This window comes from Erythranthe guttata, chromosome 3 (assembly GCF_056151865.1).
Source record: "Erythranthe guttata isolate IM_541 chromosome 3, IM_541, whole genome shotgun sequence".
Lineage (NCBI taxonomy): Eukaryota > Viridiplantae > Streptophyta > Magnoliopsida > Lamiales > Phrymaceae > Erythranthe > Erythranthe guttata.
This window is the reverse complement of record NC_142535.1, coordinates 16,471,641-16,489,679: the sequence shown is the minus strand read 5'-3', so window position 1 is coordinate 16,489,679 and position 18,039 is coordinate 16,471,641. Positions and strand designations below refer to the sequence as shown.

Sequence of the window (18,039 nt, the reverse complement as noted above, 5' to 3'; positions counted from 1 at the left end):
TTTAGTTTGGAGGACAAACCTGAAACAAATTATTAAATTAAAATGTTAAACCTCGTTTCAAATTTATTATTATTGTTTTGACACTAGGGGTAATCTCGGGTTTAAGTTCACAGTTTAGCATCATTACAACAATCAACTTATTGACTTAATTCTGTCATTGTAAATTTCAAAATTACCAGTTGATATTTGACTTATTATAAGAATATTTGAATGTAAATGAAAATCTAACGTGATTATTTTGTTATTAAAGTGACAATCCAAATTAACAAAAAAGGGAGATTCCCACTAATACTTTTACCACAAATTCGTCTAATAAAATTAATGTCATATCTCATTTAAAAAAACCGAATTAAAAAAAAAACTTATTTGTATGCCTATAAATAGTAGAATATATTGTTCTTGAAAATTATCACTATTCACTTAAATACATCATCTATTATTATTATTAGCACAAAAATATAAGAATATGGCAATGATGAAAGTTTCATTTGTGCTTAGTTTGATTTTATTATCTTTCGTCACCGGTGGAAAGTGTAGTGAAGTTGATTGTGCGAAAGTTCCAATCGAGAATTTAGAACCGTGCAAGGCGTTTGTGTTGGGCGAATCGAACGGACCAAGCGTTGAATGCTGCAAAGGCGTGAAATCTTGGACAACTGTTTCTGAAGAGATTGTGTGCGAATGCTACAGAAAGTCACCGCAAAGATTGTCTTATAAACCCGATCAAGTAAGGGCGACGACACTTCCTTTTGTCTGTAAAGTCCCGGAGTTTTACAACTACATCGCTTGTCTTGTGTAAGTTATTTTTGTCTACATTTTCTAAGGAAATTAATCTTCTTTATATTTGGATATATATCATTGTAAAAGACATCTAATTGGTTTTTTTTTTCTTTTTTTTTTTTTTTGGTTTAATGCAGTGCTAATTAGATCAATATGATTGTTGGAGGATGATCAATGATGGACAAACAAGATGCAAGTCAAAGGCTCAGATAATTCAACTATTATGTTTTATTAATTTGTTTTTTTTTTAGCTAAATGGCCATGTTTTATTTTTTTTCTCTTTAATGGAAGAGCGAAAATATTACGTTTCATTATTCGTGTGATTCGATTTTTAAAATTGCACTTCTTTGATGAAACAACTAGATGTCGCAAAATCGCAAAATTTCATAAATTGGAGTGAAAGAACTGGTTCCAAAATTCGGAATATCAAGTCAAATTGGGAATATCCAGTCACTTAAAATATGAAATATATAATAACTGATATTATATGTGTCATTTTCAAAGAAAAAAATTGGAACTCTAGGAAATTAGAAATGGATTGGAAATTGCAATCTCATACTATATTCCAATCTCCAGTCCACATAATTTTGGGAAAAAATGAAAATCGAAATTCTGAAATTGCAATGAAAATATTGTTCCAAAATAAAAAACAAAAAATCAGATGGGCAGCAGTCAAAAATTTCGTTCCAATTTTCACTCATAGTCAAATTTGTATTATAGTTTGATCGATAAGCAATTGAGTCGACACGAGTATTAATCAAATCGAGCTCGAGTAGCTTGATATTTCGATTATTTTTCTGTAATCAAGCTCAAGCGGATCGACACTAAATTATTTTTACAAAATTTGACACTAGTCTGTAAACTTCATCCGCACACATCGATAATTGTACCTGCCCATAACTGCCTTGATCGATTAGCCTATCCCCCAATTTCATTTTTCCCTAATTTCATTCGCAGTTTCGAATTTTCCTGCATATTCTACTTCTGAGAAATCCATCCATGGCTGGAAAATCGGATTTAGATCCTCAGCTCATCATTTCTCACGAGTTCCCCGAGGTTCTCATTTTTTTTCTCTCTCTCTCTCTCTCTCTCTCTCTCTCTCTCTCTCTCTCTCTCTCTCTCTCTCTCTCTCTCTCTCTCTCTCTCTCTCTCTCTCTCTCTCTCTCTCTCTCTCTCTCTCTCTCTCTCTCTTTCTCTCTCTCTCTCAATTTACCTTCTTTTGTTCGTGATTTTGACTTTTTACTGTTTCTTCCTTCTCTTCGTTGATGATGAATCACGCGTAATCAGTCGGCGTTTACTTATACTGAAAGGTTTAGTGAACTTCAATTTTATTTTTCTCTTTCCTTTTGCTCTACAGAATGGTATCTTATGATTTCATTAATTTTAATTGTATAATTTAAAAGCATGAACAAAGTGTATTTGTTTGATGAACAGAGATGCTGCGCTATACGCACTTGGTATCGGAGCTTGTTCGACAGACGCCGTTGATAGTAAGGATCTGAAATATGTATACCATCAAGACGGACAGCAATCTATTGAGGTATTCGAAACGAAATGTTTGATTACTAATAAGATGTGTAGTCGTTGAATTTCTAAACTTTTTCGATTGCCTAATTTAGCCGTTTTGACGATGAATTTGCAACGTTTGGGAGACGGAATGTCTAGAAATTGAACTTGTACTCGACGTTGAATTTGAGCATTTTTGTTAGTTGTTTGTTGTTAAATTTTGGGGAAAAAGTTTTACTTGTACGAATTATGAACTATGGGGAGAAATGTACGAGTTGAGTTAACTAGGTTTCGATGCTTTTCTGCAGGTCTTGCCCACATTCGCTGCTTTATTTCCCGTGGGAATTCAGTCGCGGATTGCACAGTTACCCGGATTGAAGTAAGTACTACTGGTGGTTGTTTATCTTTTTCATGATTTGGTGTTTTGCATGTTAATATATACTATTCGACAATTTGATTTTGGTCGGAGAGTGTACCGGCTAACCGTTTTTTGACGTCGTTTGTCTCCAGATTTGATCAACGCCTTCTATTGCATGCACAACAATACATCGAGATCTACAAACCTCTTCCCTCTAGTGGCTCCGTAAGATTTTGATACATATAGTGTTAGATTGTTCTCCGTAAGTCCTTTTATTTATCCCTTTTTCGGAGTGATTGAGCTGATTAATTTTTGTGTCGACGCAGATAGTAAACAAGGCAACTGTTGCTGGGTTGCATGATAAAGGTTTGCTTCTAATATGACAAGGCAATTCTTTTTTATTTATCAGATACTGTTTATTGAATGTATCAGAGGCTGAAAACACTCGAAGAAATCATAACAAGAAGTGTACAAACTATTCATATTTAATGCACTTGTAATATGAAAACAAGATTTCCTTTTCAACTCCACTTTCCGGAAGCTACCCTCTCCGTTTATTTAGATAGTAAAAGTAGGGAAATTTTTGAATTTGGCCAAAATGTCTCTGTCTATTTAACCTTTTCTGGGATTAAAATGTCTATTTATAAAGCGATTTGGTGTTTCTTGAGATTCAAGTTTTGCATGGATGAACGTTTTCATCGATAAAAATGCTTATCTGGTTTTTCTTTCAGTTAAGGCAGCAGTTGTTGAGATTGAAGTTTTAAGTTATGAAAAAGAGTCTGGTGTATTGCTGTGCATGAACCGGTAAGATCACAGCAGTTCCCGTTTCTTAATACCTCCGTTTTATTTGTTCCTTAAGTTGACAAGTCTTTATATTGCTCAAAGGGTGTCTGTGTTTTTGAGGGGTGCTGGTGGTTTTTCGAAATCATCAGACCCTTACTCTTACACCAAGTATTCATCCAATCAGACATCGGCATTCAAGATTCCCAAAAGTCAACCATTTGCTGTATTTGAAGAATGCACTCAACCATCACAGGTATCCAAAAATTCTGATTTTGTGACATTAAAAACCGATTGTTAGAGCATATGAATTTATTATAATACTATGATGCAGGCGCTGCTTTACAGGCTCTCTGGTGATTACAACCCATTGCACTCAGATCCTATGGTTGCAGAAGTTGCTGGGTAAATTGTTCTTTTTAACTCATAAATATAGTAACTCTACCGACTATATATGTTTTTTCTGCGTTTTAGGATTAGATTCCGTATAACATATTCTGTATGTTTTTAGTTTAATTTCGATTTTTTTTCCCAATATTTTTGTGTAGATTTTCTCGGCCAATATTGCATGGACTTTGCACCCTTGGCTTTGCAGTTAGAGCCATCATCAAAACCATCTGTCGAGGAGAACAAAACATGATCAAGAACATATCTGGAAAATTTCTACTGCATGTCTATCCGGGCGAAACCATAATAACAGAAATGTGGCTCGATGGCTTGAAGTAAGTTTATTTAACTTTTGCTTTATTTAATTTAATGATTCCAAATTGTTTATTAAAATCAATGGAGCTTTACTAAGAGGGTGAAATGTACAGAGTCGTGTATCAGGCGAAGGTCAAAGAACGAAACAGGGCTGTGCTTTCCGGCATTGTAACTCTCAACCGCTTAAGCTCGTCTCTATAATGTCAAAATAGCCTTATCTCATGTATTCCGAGAGAAAATTAATAAAGTTGCATCTTTCTTTTCTTTGAATACAAGTACAACTGAATTATTGTAAAATTATCCGACAGTTAGTATTATTTTCAAGTTCGTTGTATCAATAATATATCCCTTCGATAACATATTATACATTTGAATTGGCATCGAAAGCATACAAAATTATTATTGCCTGTAAATACGAAAAACGAATCGTGCTACAATAGACTAATTTCTAAGTTTATTAGAAGTAATCATCCTAACTCAATTCTACTGCTTCCAGCTTCCTTCTTAGGAGCAGATTTTTCAAAATCCATTTCTTTTACCAAGTGGCTCTCCCTCTCCAGTGAACAACCGCCACGTGGCAGCGCCCCAGCCACAGCATAAGTACTCGTAAGAGCGAGCAAATCGGCCGGATGTTCTTCATCAATCTCCTCCAACTCCCGTTTCACACGCTCCGCCAAATCAACATTCCCATAAACCCTACACGCGCCGAGCAATGCACGCCAAGCAGTAGCATCCCTCTCGATGGGCAAACCCTCGATCACCCCATGGGCTTCCTCCAATAACCCGACTCGACCCAATAGATCGATCAAGCAACCATAATGTTCAATCTCGGGCTTCAGTTTATACACTCCCACCATTCTCTTGAAAGATCCAACCCCCTCATCCACCAAACCCCCGTGGCTACAAGAGTTGAGAACCGCCAAAAAGGTCACCTCGTTAGGCACAAAACCCTCGTCCTCCATTTTATCGAAAATCGAGATTGCACGATTTGCTTGCCCGTTTAGACCGTAACCCGAAATCATGGTTGTCCAAGTTGTCACGTCTTTGCACTTCATAGCGTTGAAAACTTCGACTGCTTTATCAAGAAACCCTTTTTTGGCGTACATATCTACTAATGCGGTTCCAAGAACTACATCAAATGGTAAACGGTGCTCGTTTATGTAATCGTGTACGTATTGGCTGATTGATAGAGCACCAGTGGCGGAGCAAGCAGAGAGCAAACCGGCCAATGTGGATGAATTAGGCTTTATGCTATGGTGCTTCATTGATGTTAGCAACTCCATTGCTTCTTCTAGAAGACCGGTTTTAGCGTATCCATCGATTAGACAGTTCCACAAGATGATGTCTTTTTTTACGGTAATTTCGTCGAAGATTTTACGAGCAGAATGAATGCGACCCTGTTTGCCGTACATGGAAACTAAAGCAGTGACCACGTTTAAATTCGAGAAAAATCCAATCTTGAAGGAAAAGACATGGAGACACTCTCCGAGTGAAGTGTTTCTTGTTTCTCCCAAAGCTGACAAAACATTGAGAATTGTCGTCACGCTGATAACAACGCCTTCTCTGTGCAATTTCTTGAACAATTCTACAACGAAATCGTATCGAGACACGAAAAGGTATCCCCCCATTAACGTGTTCCACGAGACCAAGTCCGTTCTCTCACCCAATTCATCGAACAGGTGGTGGGCATCTCGAATCCTGCCACAAATACAGTACAAATGCAAGAGTGCATTCTTGACATTCAGAAACAAATCAAACCCGGATTTGAGAACAATCGTATGAACCCCTAGCCCAGTCCAAACATCCAACAAACGAGAACATGATTTCAGAACCGAAATAAAAGTGAACCGATCGAGCGAGAAATCCTGTACGTGGTTTTGAGCCCTCATGCGATTGAATAAAACCAGACCCTTTTGCGGATCATCGGCGCCGGAGTAACCTCTGAGCATTGTATTGAACATGAAAAGATTTGGGGTTTTTATCTGTTTGAAAACGGAGGCTGCGTAGTGGATATCTTGCGTGCAGAGGTGTGCGAGGAGTTTGCTCAGTGGGAATGGAATGTGGTCGAGACCGGTTTTGACCATTAATCCATGAATCTGAATAGTTTGAGAGATTTGCTCGCATGATTGTAAGAGGTGAATTAGGGTTTCGTGTTGATGGTCTGAAGAAAGTATGGAGTAATTCCGGTGAGTGGTGGTCGGAATTCTGAATCGTCGACGAAGCTGCGACTTGATATTTGTTCTGAACATAAAAAATTTCAAGCACAAATCTTTTTATTATGGTTCTGCTAAAAATGGAACCAATCAAAGCTGAAATAACTTGTTTAAATCTTCGATAAAGATCAGCTTTCAATTATTTTACAGGCTTGGAATATCTCTTTCTCTCTCTCTCTCTCTCGTTCTTTTTTGGGAAAAATACAGTTTCGGCCGCTCAAGTTTGCATATACTTCATATTTGGTCCCCCATATTAAAAAAAACACATTTGGTCCCTCGTGTTTCAAAAATCCAACATTTTTAGTCATTTCTACTAATTTTTCGTAAGTACTAACGGAATCAAGCGTGTGTCCATCATTATCTTAACTGACAGACTAACGGTAAATTGACGAAAATGAGTGAAAGTATTAAATTATTTAAACATGTGGGACCAAATATGAAATCAATAAAAACTTGAGGGGTGAAAATTATAATTTTCTCTTCTTTTGTTGAAAAAAAAAAGGAAAAATTGGCTCCTACATGCACCATCTGCTATATCCTCATTGATTGTCAGTTCAGTAGTGAATATTATTTGGACCACAACAACACTATTAAGACACGAGGGCCAAGGGTGAAAATCGATGTATCGTACTCGTGGAGACGTATTATTAGCTCTAAATTACGATTAAGAAAGTTCGGCAGTGTGTTAATTAACGTGTCAAAAATGAGTATGGTTCTCATTTTGAATACCTTCTTTTCCCTACAGATTCAGTATACTCTCTTGTTTTTTTCTGATATAACTGTCTCGATCATATCCCGACTTTGATCGAAATTATAAAACTTGTATAACTGTTACAAATATTTCGTCTTACGAGAAAGCGGCATTATTCGAATCAACATCACAGTACATATGTCTGTTCCAATAGATGGGGTTTGTGTTGAAATTAATTTGCATAGTGTAGAGTTTTCAAATCAGCAATTATACTACCTCAACTCTATCGTGACGTATACGACATTACAAAAATGCCTGATTTTGATGTCGATTTTTTCGCCAAACTTCTCGGATTACTATAAATAATCCAACAAAATGGGACACTTTCACAAACAAAATCATCCTCAGAAATTTCATCAATGAAAAAAATGAGTAGTAGGACTCCCATTCTTTCGACATTTTTTGGTTTATCATTTCTCTTTTCAATATCATGCACTATTATGGCTCAAAACCATGACGAGTTTCTCGAATGTCTAAACTCTCGAAACTCGTATTCCATCTCGGAAATCACTTACTCCCCACAAAACTCTTCCTACACATCGACATTCCTCTTCTCGATCCAAAACATACGTTTCGTTTCTCCTTCCATGCCCAAACCCTCGTTTATCTTCACCCCTTCGTTCGAATCCCAAATCCAAGCAATCGTTTTATGCTCGAAGGACAACAACTTTGAAATTCGGATCCGAAGTGGGGGCCACGATTACGAGGGCCTTTCCTATTCTTCAAAACTCCCATTTGTTATAATCGATTTGAAGAACCTAAATTCGATCACAATCGATCCCGAAAATCGATTTGCATGGGTTGAAGGAGGTGTACTTTTAGGCGACCTTTTTTATCAGCTAGCAAAAAAGAGTCCGAATCTCGCCTTTCCAAGCGGACTTTGCCCTACTGTCGGAGTTGGAGGTCACTTTAGTGGTGGCGGATACGGCACTCTATTGAGAAAATACGGCATATCGGCTGATAATATACTTGATGCAAGAATTGTCAATGCAAATGGCGAAATTCTCGATCGGAAATCGATGGGGGAGGATCTTTTTTGGGCTATACGTGGTGGTGGTGCCGCCAGTTTCGGAGTTGTCACACGTTGGAAGATCGCTTTAGTTGAAGTCCCTGATATCGTCACAGTTTTCACCGTCAATAAAACATTGGACGAAAACGCCCACGCTCTCGTTCATCGTTGGCAGTTCGTCGCGGATAAATTCGACCGTGATTTATTTGTTCGAATCCTCATCACACAATCGAATTCTTCCAAGGGAAACAAAACGACCATCCAGGCTTCGTTTAACTCGATTTTTCTCGGAAAAATCGACCGGCTTATTCCGATAATGCAAGAAAGTTTCCCCGAGCTGGGATTGGTGGAGGAGGATTGCATGGAGAAGAAGTGGATTGAAGCGGTTCTATACTTCTCGGATCTCCCGTTTGGATCGGTTTTAGACGATCTAACGAAACGAAACCCTAATCCGAGGACTTACTACAAGGCGAAATCGGATTACGTGCGGGCCCCAATTTCGGAAAACGGGCTATTAGGGTTGTGGGAGTTTTTCAAAGAAGACGAGGCGAAAGATGCTCAGTTGATATTTGCACCATATGGTGGGAGAATGAGTGAGATTTCTGAGTATGAAATTCCATTTCCACATAGAAGTGGGAATATATATGAAATCCAGCATTTGGTTTATTGGGATGAAGAGGGTGATAAAGAAGCTCAAAGGTATATAGATTGGATTACAAGGGTATATGAGTACATTACTCCCTTTGTTTCCAAGAACCCTAGGGCTGCTTATTTGAACTATAGGGACTTGGATTTGGGGGTAAATAAAGAAGGTAATAATACCAGCTATGAAGAAGCAAGTGTGTGGGGAGTTAAGTATTTTAAGGGCAACTTCGAAAGATTGGTTCGAGTGAAGAACAAGGTTGACCCGAGTAATTTCTTCAGGAATGAGCAGAGTATTCCCACCGTTTTGGCCTAGGCCAATTTTCGAAAATATGTAATAGATAAATAAATTTATCAATCAAGGGTATGGATGAAATAAAAGAAAGTTTGGTCTTGTAACCATTGAATCAAACAAATAAATCCCAGAAATGGCGTAATTTTCGTAATAGTATCGTAAAATGTGATTGGTAGAATCTAGTCAGTCCACGTTGCATCTACCACCTTAGCCATGAATGCATATCTATCTGCAGCTTCGTCAATCTGGAATAAAGGTGACTACTGAATTACTTGATATAATAAATAAATAAAAATCTGAATTATTGAATTTGTACTTACGATTTTCTGTGTTGGCATTCCAGCTCCATGTCCGGCCTTGTGTTCTATGCGCCCAATAATTGGGTTCGTTTGAGGACTATTCTCCACACTTGTACATAGGACATGTTGCAACGTCTATAAGCAACAAAATAAAGTGAGACAATATGCAGAATCGATTTTTCGTACAAAATAATTTGCATTGGTTATTGATTGTTCCACTGAAGAAAGAATCATTAGTCCCATTGATCTCTAATACAGATAAATACCATAAACTATGCCGTCAATCTTCACTTAGCTTGAAGCATAATCTATAACGAAAATTTGAAAGTTGACTTTTCAGAGTAGCATGCCGTTTTTTTCTATTGAACTCATGCCAAATATCACAAGATAGATCGTATAACTCCCAGTTCTTGAAATTCCCTAAAATTCCTCACTATGCAAATTCCCCTCAAATAACAACGTTGATTAACTTATGATATCCGTGAACATAGAGACATAATCCCACATAATTACACTATTGGTCCTAGTGAATTCTGATCAACCCACATAAAAATTACGAAACAGTAAAAAATGAGAATGCTGAGTGTAAAATTAAAATTGGGAGAAAAAAAACCCACCGCCAATAATTTCAGGGAGTGCAGTGGGACAACGCGGTCATCATGGTCGGCAGTCAATAACATAGTGGATGGATATTGTGACCCTTCTTCTGAAGGTTTATCCCATGGTCTCCTAACATTATGCAGGGGAGAGTACCTAAGAAAAAGGAAAAAAGGGCAAAAAAGGGAAAGTTAGCAAATTGACGCAAACAGAAATTTATAAGACTCGTCTAATTTGAAAACCGTAATATGACGATTCGTTATTTCTGATGAAGGAAAAATAGCTCACTTGATTAACCAATGGAACTCTTCTTCCTTACTTGAGCATCCGTAGTCGGAGGTCCATGCATGGCCTAATTTGCAGTAGAATTTGATAAACCGAAAATGTCAAAACGTATAAACAAACCTATTAGACTAAAGATCCATCCTTTAAAAAAAAATCCTCACCAATTGTGAACATATGAAACCTTAGCATGTCCATAACACCGACATGAGCAAGCGCACAGCCAAAAAGATCAGGTCTCTGCAATTACAAAATTACAAATCCTTTACTCGATTCAATTCAGATAGAAAATTTTGCAGAAAAAAAATGCATGAAAAATTAATCGTAAGTGCTACCTGGTTAATACAAGCACCAACAAGAAGACCTCCATTGCTTCCACCTTCAATACAGAGCTTCTTAGGCTGCGTGTAACCAGCAGAGACGAGATACTCAGCAGCTGATATGAAGTCGTCAAATACATTCTGCTTATTTGCAAGTGAGCCAGCTTTATGCCATTCTTCTCCATATTCTCCTCCGCCACGTATGTTTGCAATGCAGAAGACAACATCTAAATGCTTTGCAATCAAAATACGAGCAGCGGTGAAATACGGCGTAATGCTGATGTTGAATCCACCATATCCATAGAGTAGACAGGGATGGGAGCCATCCAGGCTAAGACCCTTTCTCGCAACTATAAACGTTGGGATTTTTGTACCATCCTTACTGGTCACGAAAACCTGAAGAAGGGTAGTGGCCAAGGGTCAAAGAAAGAAAATAGAATTATACAGAAAAAAATATCGAAAATCGAGGTTCTTTCAGTTTAGTTACAGAAACAAAATATGGAAATCGTTTCTTTTTTCAATTAAATACCCTCCAAAGCCTACAACTGAGTTAGTTTTATTCATTGTTGATAAACAAAACCACCAAGTTTGATAGAAATCATTTGCCAACATAGTTTGTAAAATCTACTCATCCAAATACTAATTCAACTGCACTAATTAGACTTTCAAGTTTCCACAACAAGGTAGTAGATGTTGACTAAGAGGTATGCTCTGCATAATTTGATAAACATATTAATCTACATAAGAAATCAAGTAATTTTTTTTCCTTCCCCAAATTGATAACATAGACCCAAAAAATACCAGAAAGGAGTAGCTTCAACGGTATAATTGAACTCAAAATTTCCAAGAAACGAGTATTTACCTGACTGGATTCAAATTCTGTCCTGTCAAAACCGGGAACAACTATTTCTCGAAAGATTTTCATGTCCGGGGCATCACCTTCTAAGTTGCACATATATATAATACCCGGGACAAGAAAGCTTGTAAATCCGACAAACATTATGCTGTCTTTACGTCGACAAGAAATCTCAGATACTGCTCCAATATCGAGTGGTAAGCGGTGCAAAAAGTCACCTGTTTTCAAGTCCCTTATTTGCAAAACATTTTTCACGTCACTCAAATAATTAACTACAAGTTGATTGTGATTCACAGCCGATGCAGATTCAAGCACATCCTTCTTATCTTCCTGAAGTACTTCAGTCCAAGAGCTGGGTTCTCTCAGATCAACTCGTACTAGTTTGTTTCTTGGAGCATCCTTATTAGTGAGGAAGGTGAAGATCGTGTCATCATTCGCAACATAGTGATAAGAAGCATCAAAGTTATCAACAAGCTTGACGAAAGGAAGCAATTCCTTTGACCCTTTATAACCTTCAAGTCCTTTGGGGAGCAATGATATGTCACAGTAATAAATCTTGTTCACGGGATCACAATTTTCTCCAATATACAGAAGAACATACTGCACGTTTCAACAGAAAAAGGGGGAGGGAGTACCAGTTAACTCAAAAGTAAACCAGATATTAGCAGTGCTAAAATGTAGGGAAACACACGTCAAATTATCAATCTTAAATTTGCCTCTGCACTGTAGCAGAATATTACACATGTCATATATGATACTTCAAGACATAACTTTGTCAGAAGCTAAAATCTCATTATATAATAACATTATTCAAAAGTTATTTCCTATTTTCTTATCATATTCTTTTCTTGGAATGAGTTACTGTTCCATCGGCAATTTTAAAAAGACCATATTTTTGTGTCTAAATTTAACTCACCCCGGGATCAAACACACAATAACATTGCTGCAATAATTTGAATAACAAAGAGCAGTTATAACCAACTAACACAGTTTGTGACTCTGCTCTATGAAAATGTTAGTACCTTTCCATCATCAGTGACTGAAGCCGAACGTGTATGTTTCGGATTTTCTGGATCACTCCAACATAAGATATCTTCAGACTGATCGGTACCCAGAAAATGATAATATAATTCATGGTTCAGATTGGCATGGGTCTCTGTGCCAGCATCCAACTTCTCTCCATCCCTTCAAAAGAAGCCATCCAACAAGAATATAAATAACCTACTGCAGAAAAGATGCAACTAGAAATTCAGAGAAATCATACAAAACTTCAATATTAAATACCACTTACTCAGGAGCTGGATAGCGGCTATAGAAAAAACCCTTGCTATCATGCGTCCAACTTATACTCGAAAATTTAACCTGTAATTAGCAAGTATACATCACGTTCCCAAAGAAATGGTGTACTGAAAGAATATAATCAAATATCACGATTATTCAAAAGGTTTACCCATGAAATGGTGTCAGGCTCGATAATCTTATCATCAATCCGCATAACATTAATTGTAACCCAATCACTTCCGCTTGAACTAGTGCCATAGGCCAAGTACTTTGCATCTTCACTAACTGCGTACTCACTCAACGCCACAGTTCCATCGGCACTTAACGTGTTTGGGTCAAGCAAAACTTCAGGTTTCCCATCCAAACTATCCTGCAATACAGAAAATCGCGAAATTTCAGAAATCGAACGACACGCAGTAGTCAAGCTTCGAAATTTTAACGAAAGGTATAATCTTGAGAAATGACCTGAACGTATAGGACTGTTTGAGGTTGTAAACCGGTGTTGTGGAAGTAAAAGTACTTCCCACCTTCTCTAAATGGAGCATTGTACTTAGGGAAGTCGTAAAATTTCGTAAGCTTCTCACGAAGCTTATCCCTTGTTTCGCAGGTTTTAAGTACAGAATCGGTCAATTTCATCTGTTTCTCCACAAACTCCTTTGTCTCCGCCGAATCGGAATCCTCAAGCCTAACAACATTAATTCAAATTAATCACATAAATATTTGCTAAAACACGAGAAGCCCCAAATCTTTGTTGAGAGGTTTAAACAACACGCGGATCGAAATAAAAATACACGAAGTATCAAATAAAGCATCGATTGAAGAGGTTTCTTAATCATTTTCTCAATTAGAATTCCAGGTTTCGTATTCTTTACAGTGAGAAGTTTAAAAAAAACTCGTTTCGACAAATAATTACCATCGATAAGGGTCGGGGACCACAACGCCGTGATAATTATCAACCACCGACTCGTCCCGGCGAGCGACGGGATACTGCAGAAGCTCGTTAAACGCGGCGACCGATCCCATTCTTGGAGCTGTTGACGAAGAACGCGACTGACAGTGAGAATTAAAGGACAAGTTATTTCGTGATGTCAAGTGTTTGCGGAAATGCCTCTGAGAAGAAGAAGAGCAATATAGAGTCCGATTGCGCACAAATTTTAGGCGGCGCGTGAAAAGGAAATGATTTAGGTGCGGTGACGAGAGAATAGTGTGCGCGTGGCGAGTGCACAACAACATGATTTTACAAATTTGGGTCGGGTAAATTAAAACCCGATTTGGGGGAAAAGGTATTTATTCTCAGCTCTTTTTTCCGAAATAGTCTGATTTTATTCTTTTCTTTCTTTTTGGGATTCCTCGGAAATCAATTTTCGCTTTTTTGAAGATTTTATTTTATTTTTGTTTGACTATATTCAATCCTGATTTTTTTTTCTTTGATTCGGTAAAAAGTAGCTGTTTCGGCCCATTGAAAGAAGGCCCAATGAGGGCCCAATAATGGGAAGCCCGCGAGAGTCCACTCCAGGGCGAGAGGGGAAGAAGCTCGCGGTCGCCGAAATGAAAGGATGGGAACAAGGAATATTATCTGACAAAGGGAACAACATCGCCGACTTACATTTAATGCGTGTCTACTCAAATGTCAGGAATCGCAGAGAATGTACAAACTAGATCTGATAAATCAAATGTTCTGGGTCTAGCTAGGAAGCCTAATCAAAGACTGACCCTGGGCGCGAGAGGAGAGGCCCTCTCAGTAACGAGAGGACAAAGGCGAAAGTTATAAATAATGATTTATATAATATCTGACATAATTATCTTTGCGTTTAATTCCCCCCCCCCCCCCCCAAATGTCAAAAGCGTTCAGAGAATATGCATTCTAGGGAATAAGCAGCTCACAACACTGTTCATAACACTGCTCACCGAGAAGACAGGTAAGTTTAATTTAATAGTTTCGAAAAGTCTGAAACGTCCCTGAAATGACAGTTAAAATGGAATTGAAGTCCGTATTTGAAATCCGTTCTAAAACAAAAAAGTTCTCTATAAATATCCAGAGATTAATTCTCCAAGAACACACTTCGAAAAAAGAAAAACAATAAAAACCAAAGAAAACCTATAATCATTTCTCTTTTTTCCTAAATCAAAACCATACTGATTTGATCGTCGGAGTGCTAACTCCGGCATCAGCCCGGTTTCCCTTTTTTGTGTTCTTATTTGCAGAATCCAAGAAATTCATCAACTTATACGGATCTAGAAGATCCACCCATATATATTCGGACGAATCAATTAAGAATATTCCTTCTTATGGGAAATAATACGAATACAAATAAGAAAACTATTCGTTATAAATTGATATAAAAAAAATAAAAAAAAAAAAAGGGGTAGTTGTTGCACTGTGATTTCTATTTCCGTTGTACATTAAAAGTTGTGGTCTGTGGGCCTTTTGGTCTTTCTACAAAATGAGTTTCAGAATATTTGGGCTTTGATTAAATATAATAGCAACTTTAAACACGTATAAATGACAAAGCCCATAAAGTTAAATTCTTCCTTTGGCCCAAAATATCTGTTTTGCCCGTGAATAATAAATTATTTTGAAAAATAGAGAACGGAATTTAAAAACATCACACGAGAACCACGACCTCTTGAAATTAAGTGGCACGGAAACTTCTATTTTTGAACGTATTTGAGTTTCAGATAAGTTTCGTATCCGACACTTTAGAACACCTACCGGATACTTTGTGGGTCATTTTGCAATTTCGGAAATTTTAGGAACGTGTTGCAACTGCAAATTCTCAAATTATTTTTTGTTGTTTCCATAGTTATTTACATGATTTAAGAGTTGATAATTATTTTTGATATATTTGCGTGGAAATATATAAAAAGAAATTATATATATAATATATTTAAACAAAAACGTGTTTATATGTTTATATGGCATAGTATATTCATAAATATAACCCTATACTTTTATATATTTACACATTTTTCTCAAGATTCCATACATCCTTATTTTTGGGACATACCGTTGCCCGTATCAGTCCTTTCCCGTGAAGCCGTTCCCGTATCTGTGTTGCATAACCTTGAAATAAAAACACGAGTTAACAAACAAACACATAACATTCCCCACCCTACAAATTCTCTCAATTTCAATTTTTTTTAATTTTACAATATTATCACCATATCACCACACAATTTTTTTTAATTTTACTATATTTTTTTATTGTTCTTAATTAATAGGTGATGAATTGGAATGGAAATTATTAGGTTTGAAAAGCGTGGTTAAACATAAATAATATCGAACTTTTCTTGTGTTTCTGTGTAGAACCAAAAAAAATTATTAATAATAATAATAAAGCAAGTTTCATGATTTGACTGGGTGGCTTCTTACATATATAACTTCAAGGATGTAATGATTCAGATATTGAATCTGCCCAATAAAAGGTTCTTTAATTTCTTCATGAAATAACTCATGTATTCCACTTCTTCTATGTAAATCTACCTTTTTACATACATTTTCACAACAAATCCAAATTTAACAATATAAAAATATAGCCGATATATATTACCCCAATCATTCCACATTTGCTACTTAATTAATGAGTTATTGAAGTGAATGAAATTAGGGTTTAAGATGATTCTGGTGTCAGTTAATTAGTAATATATATATTAGAAAGAAAAAAGAAAAGGGGGAAGTGATCTGATGGGGCAGCTGCCACCATATGTAATGTGTGTATCCCATAAATTAATGAGAATTGTCAGAAATTCAATCATGAGCCTATACACGTATATACTGCATTACACTAACCATTTTCTCTGCCCTAATTATATTTCCCATCCCATCTCTACCTACTTGCACTACCTCTCTCTCCCTCTGTTGTTTATTTTTAAGTAACTAATCACTGGCAAAAATATTTTGCATGGTCCATAATTAAAAAAATAAAATAATTAAAATGGTGTGTTTCCCTTATTATTTTTTTTTTTTTTTTTCTTTTTTTCGATATTGCTAAGAGAAAAGGGAACCTGGATTTGGATAAAGTTTATGCAGAAACTAAAATGGAAGCATCCACACTCTACTTTTAAACTCATGAGTTAATAATAATACTGCTTCAACGCTAGGAAAAAAATTAACAATATACTTCATATATATATATATATTGCCATAACATAATTTCATTTTGCTTGATGACACTAGAAAAATCAGAAGCATTGTTTATTAATTAATGATCTCTGGTGTTTTCTCTCTCTTCCTCAGCTCAGTATAGAGGGAGAGAGAGAGAGGGGAAGAATTTCTTGATAACAGTTGAACAATGTACAAAACTAGAAAAGACAGAAGAAAACAGAAGCTTCTCATGAAATGCTAGGGTTTCCAGTCTATATATATGTATATATATATATATATATATATATATATATATATATATATATATATATATATATATATATATATATATATATATATATATATATATATATATATATATATATATGCTTAGCTTCTTCAGTCTTCAACTTCAAACAGTACTTCATGAGTTCTTCACCATTGCCACGCTAATAATCACTCATATATTATCACTGCAAAATACAAGTTAAAAACATGCCAGAAACACTAATATATGTATATATATCCGTGATTTAAAAGTGAATTAATGAGCTGAAATAATTAATTAAAGATAAAAGAGCCCATCTAACCATTTTCTTTGATCTGTATGAAAAAAAAGATGTAATAAAGGAAATGTGAATTTCATGAGGGTTTAGCAAAGAGAAACAAACCAGAACTCAGTTGGCAGTATGCCCACCTCCTTCATATATATTTATTAATTAATTACAGAAATTAATTAAAAAGCAGGAGGTGGACAGAATGCCAAAAAACTCTGGTAGAAGCCCTTTGATAAACACAACCATGAATATTTATTTAGACTACACTCTCAGAACACACACACAGTATATACTCCATTTTCACACACACACTAGAAAATGAAGCAAATGAGAGAGGTGGGTAAAAATAAAGGGCAGTTGGGGGCTACTATTTAAGATGTGGTGTGAGGCTACTACAGTAATTAAGTGTGTGAGAGAGAGTAGAGAGAGAGAAAGAGAGAGAGAGAGAGAGAGGAGATTCAAGCTGTGAATAATTAATGTGTGTGGTGGGAGTCGATAGACACATATATATATAATATATATATATAAATAATTAATATTACTATTATTATATTTTCAGGAATAATAATAGTAACGTGATTCAATTTATGGCTAGAGATTACAAGAAAAGTTATAAGAATCATTGTAGTAATTAGAAATATTATTATTAGTATTTATTATATAGCCAAAAAGAAAGAAAAATATACTGTGTACGTATATATAGATATAGATATAGAACTGTATTGTATCA

At 36.2% G+C, this 18,039-nt stretch overlaps 3 protein-coding genes and 1 pseudogene across 4 annotated transcripts; 2 read left to right on the top strand and 2 right to left on the bottom strand.

The window, feature by feature from the left end:
- Nucleotides 1-408: 408 nt before the first annotated feature.
- ECH2 (enoyl-CoA hydratase 2) lies at nucleotides 409-4,480 on the top strand. The gene is made up of 12 exons (XM_012974135.2): nucleotides 409-792; nucleotides 915-1,833; nucleotides 2,065-2,087; nucleotides 2,212-2,317; nucleotides 2,592-2,662; nucleotides 2,794-2,866; nucleotides 2,968-3,007; nucleotides 3,373-3,445; nucleotides 3,527-3,677; nucleotides 3,756-3,826; nucleotides 3,970-4,143; nucleotides 4,237-4,480. The coding sequence occupies exons 2-12, from the start codon at nucleotides 1,777-1,779 to the stop codon at nucleotides 4,322-4,324; spliced, it is 927 nt and encodes a 308-aa protein (XP_012829589.1). The 5' UTR covers nucleotides 409-792; nucleotides 915-1,776; the 3' UTR covers nucleotides 4,325-4,480.
- LOC105950770 (Pentatricopeptide repeat (PPR) superfamily protein) lies at nucleotides 4,410-6,500 on the bottom strand. Its single transcript, XM_012974134.2, has one exon. It carries the CDS (start codon nucleotides 6,370-6,372, stop codon nucleotides 4,591-4,593), a length of 1,782 nt encoding a protein of 593 aa, XP_012829588.2. The 5' UTR covers nucleotides 6,373-6,500; the 3' UTR covers nucleotides 4,410-4,590.
- A 946-nt stretch (nucleotides 6,501-7,446) lies between these two features.
- LOC105950740 (berberine bridge enzyme-like 18 pseudogene) lies at nucleotides 7,447-9,184 on the top strand (annotated as a pseudogene). Its single transcript, XR_016030386.1, has one exon. The product of XR_016030386.1 is annotated as a berberine bridge enzyme-like 18 pseudogene (transcript).
- LOC105950739 (Prolyl oligopeptidase family protein) lies at nucleotides 9,060-14,097 on the bottom strand. The gene is made up of 12 exons (XM_012974105.2): nucleotides 13,582-14,097; nucleotides 13,134-13,353; nucleotides 12,838-13,038; nucleotides 12,679-12,749; nucleotides 12,410-12,572; nucleotides 11,394-11,987; nucleotides 10,547-10,927; nucleotides 10,376-10,451; nucleotides 10,218-10,281; nucleotides 9,950-10,085; nucleotides 9,354-9,467; nucleotides 9,060-9,278 (listed from the first exon to the last, which is right to left on the bottom strand). Exons 1-12 carry the CDS (start codon nucleotides 13,899-13,901, stop codon nucleotides 9,213-9,215), a joined length of 2,406 nt encoding a protein of 801 aa, XP_012829559.2. The 5' UTR covers nucleotides 13,902-14,097; the 3' UTR covers nucleotides 9,060-9,212.
- Nucleotides 14,098-18,039: the final 3,942 nt, after the last annotated feature.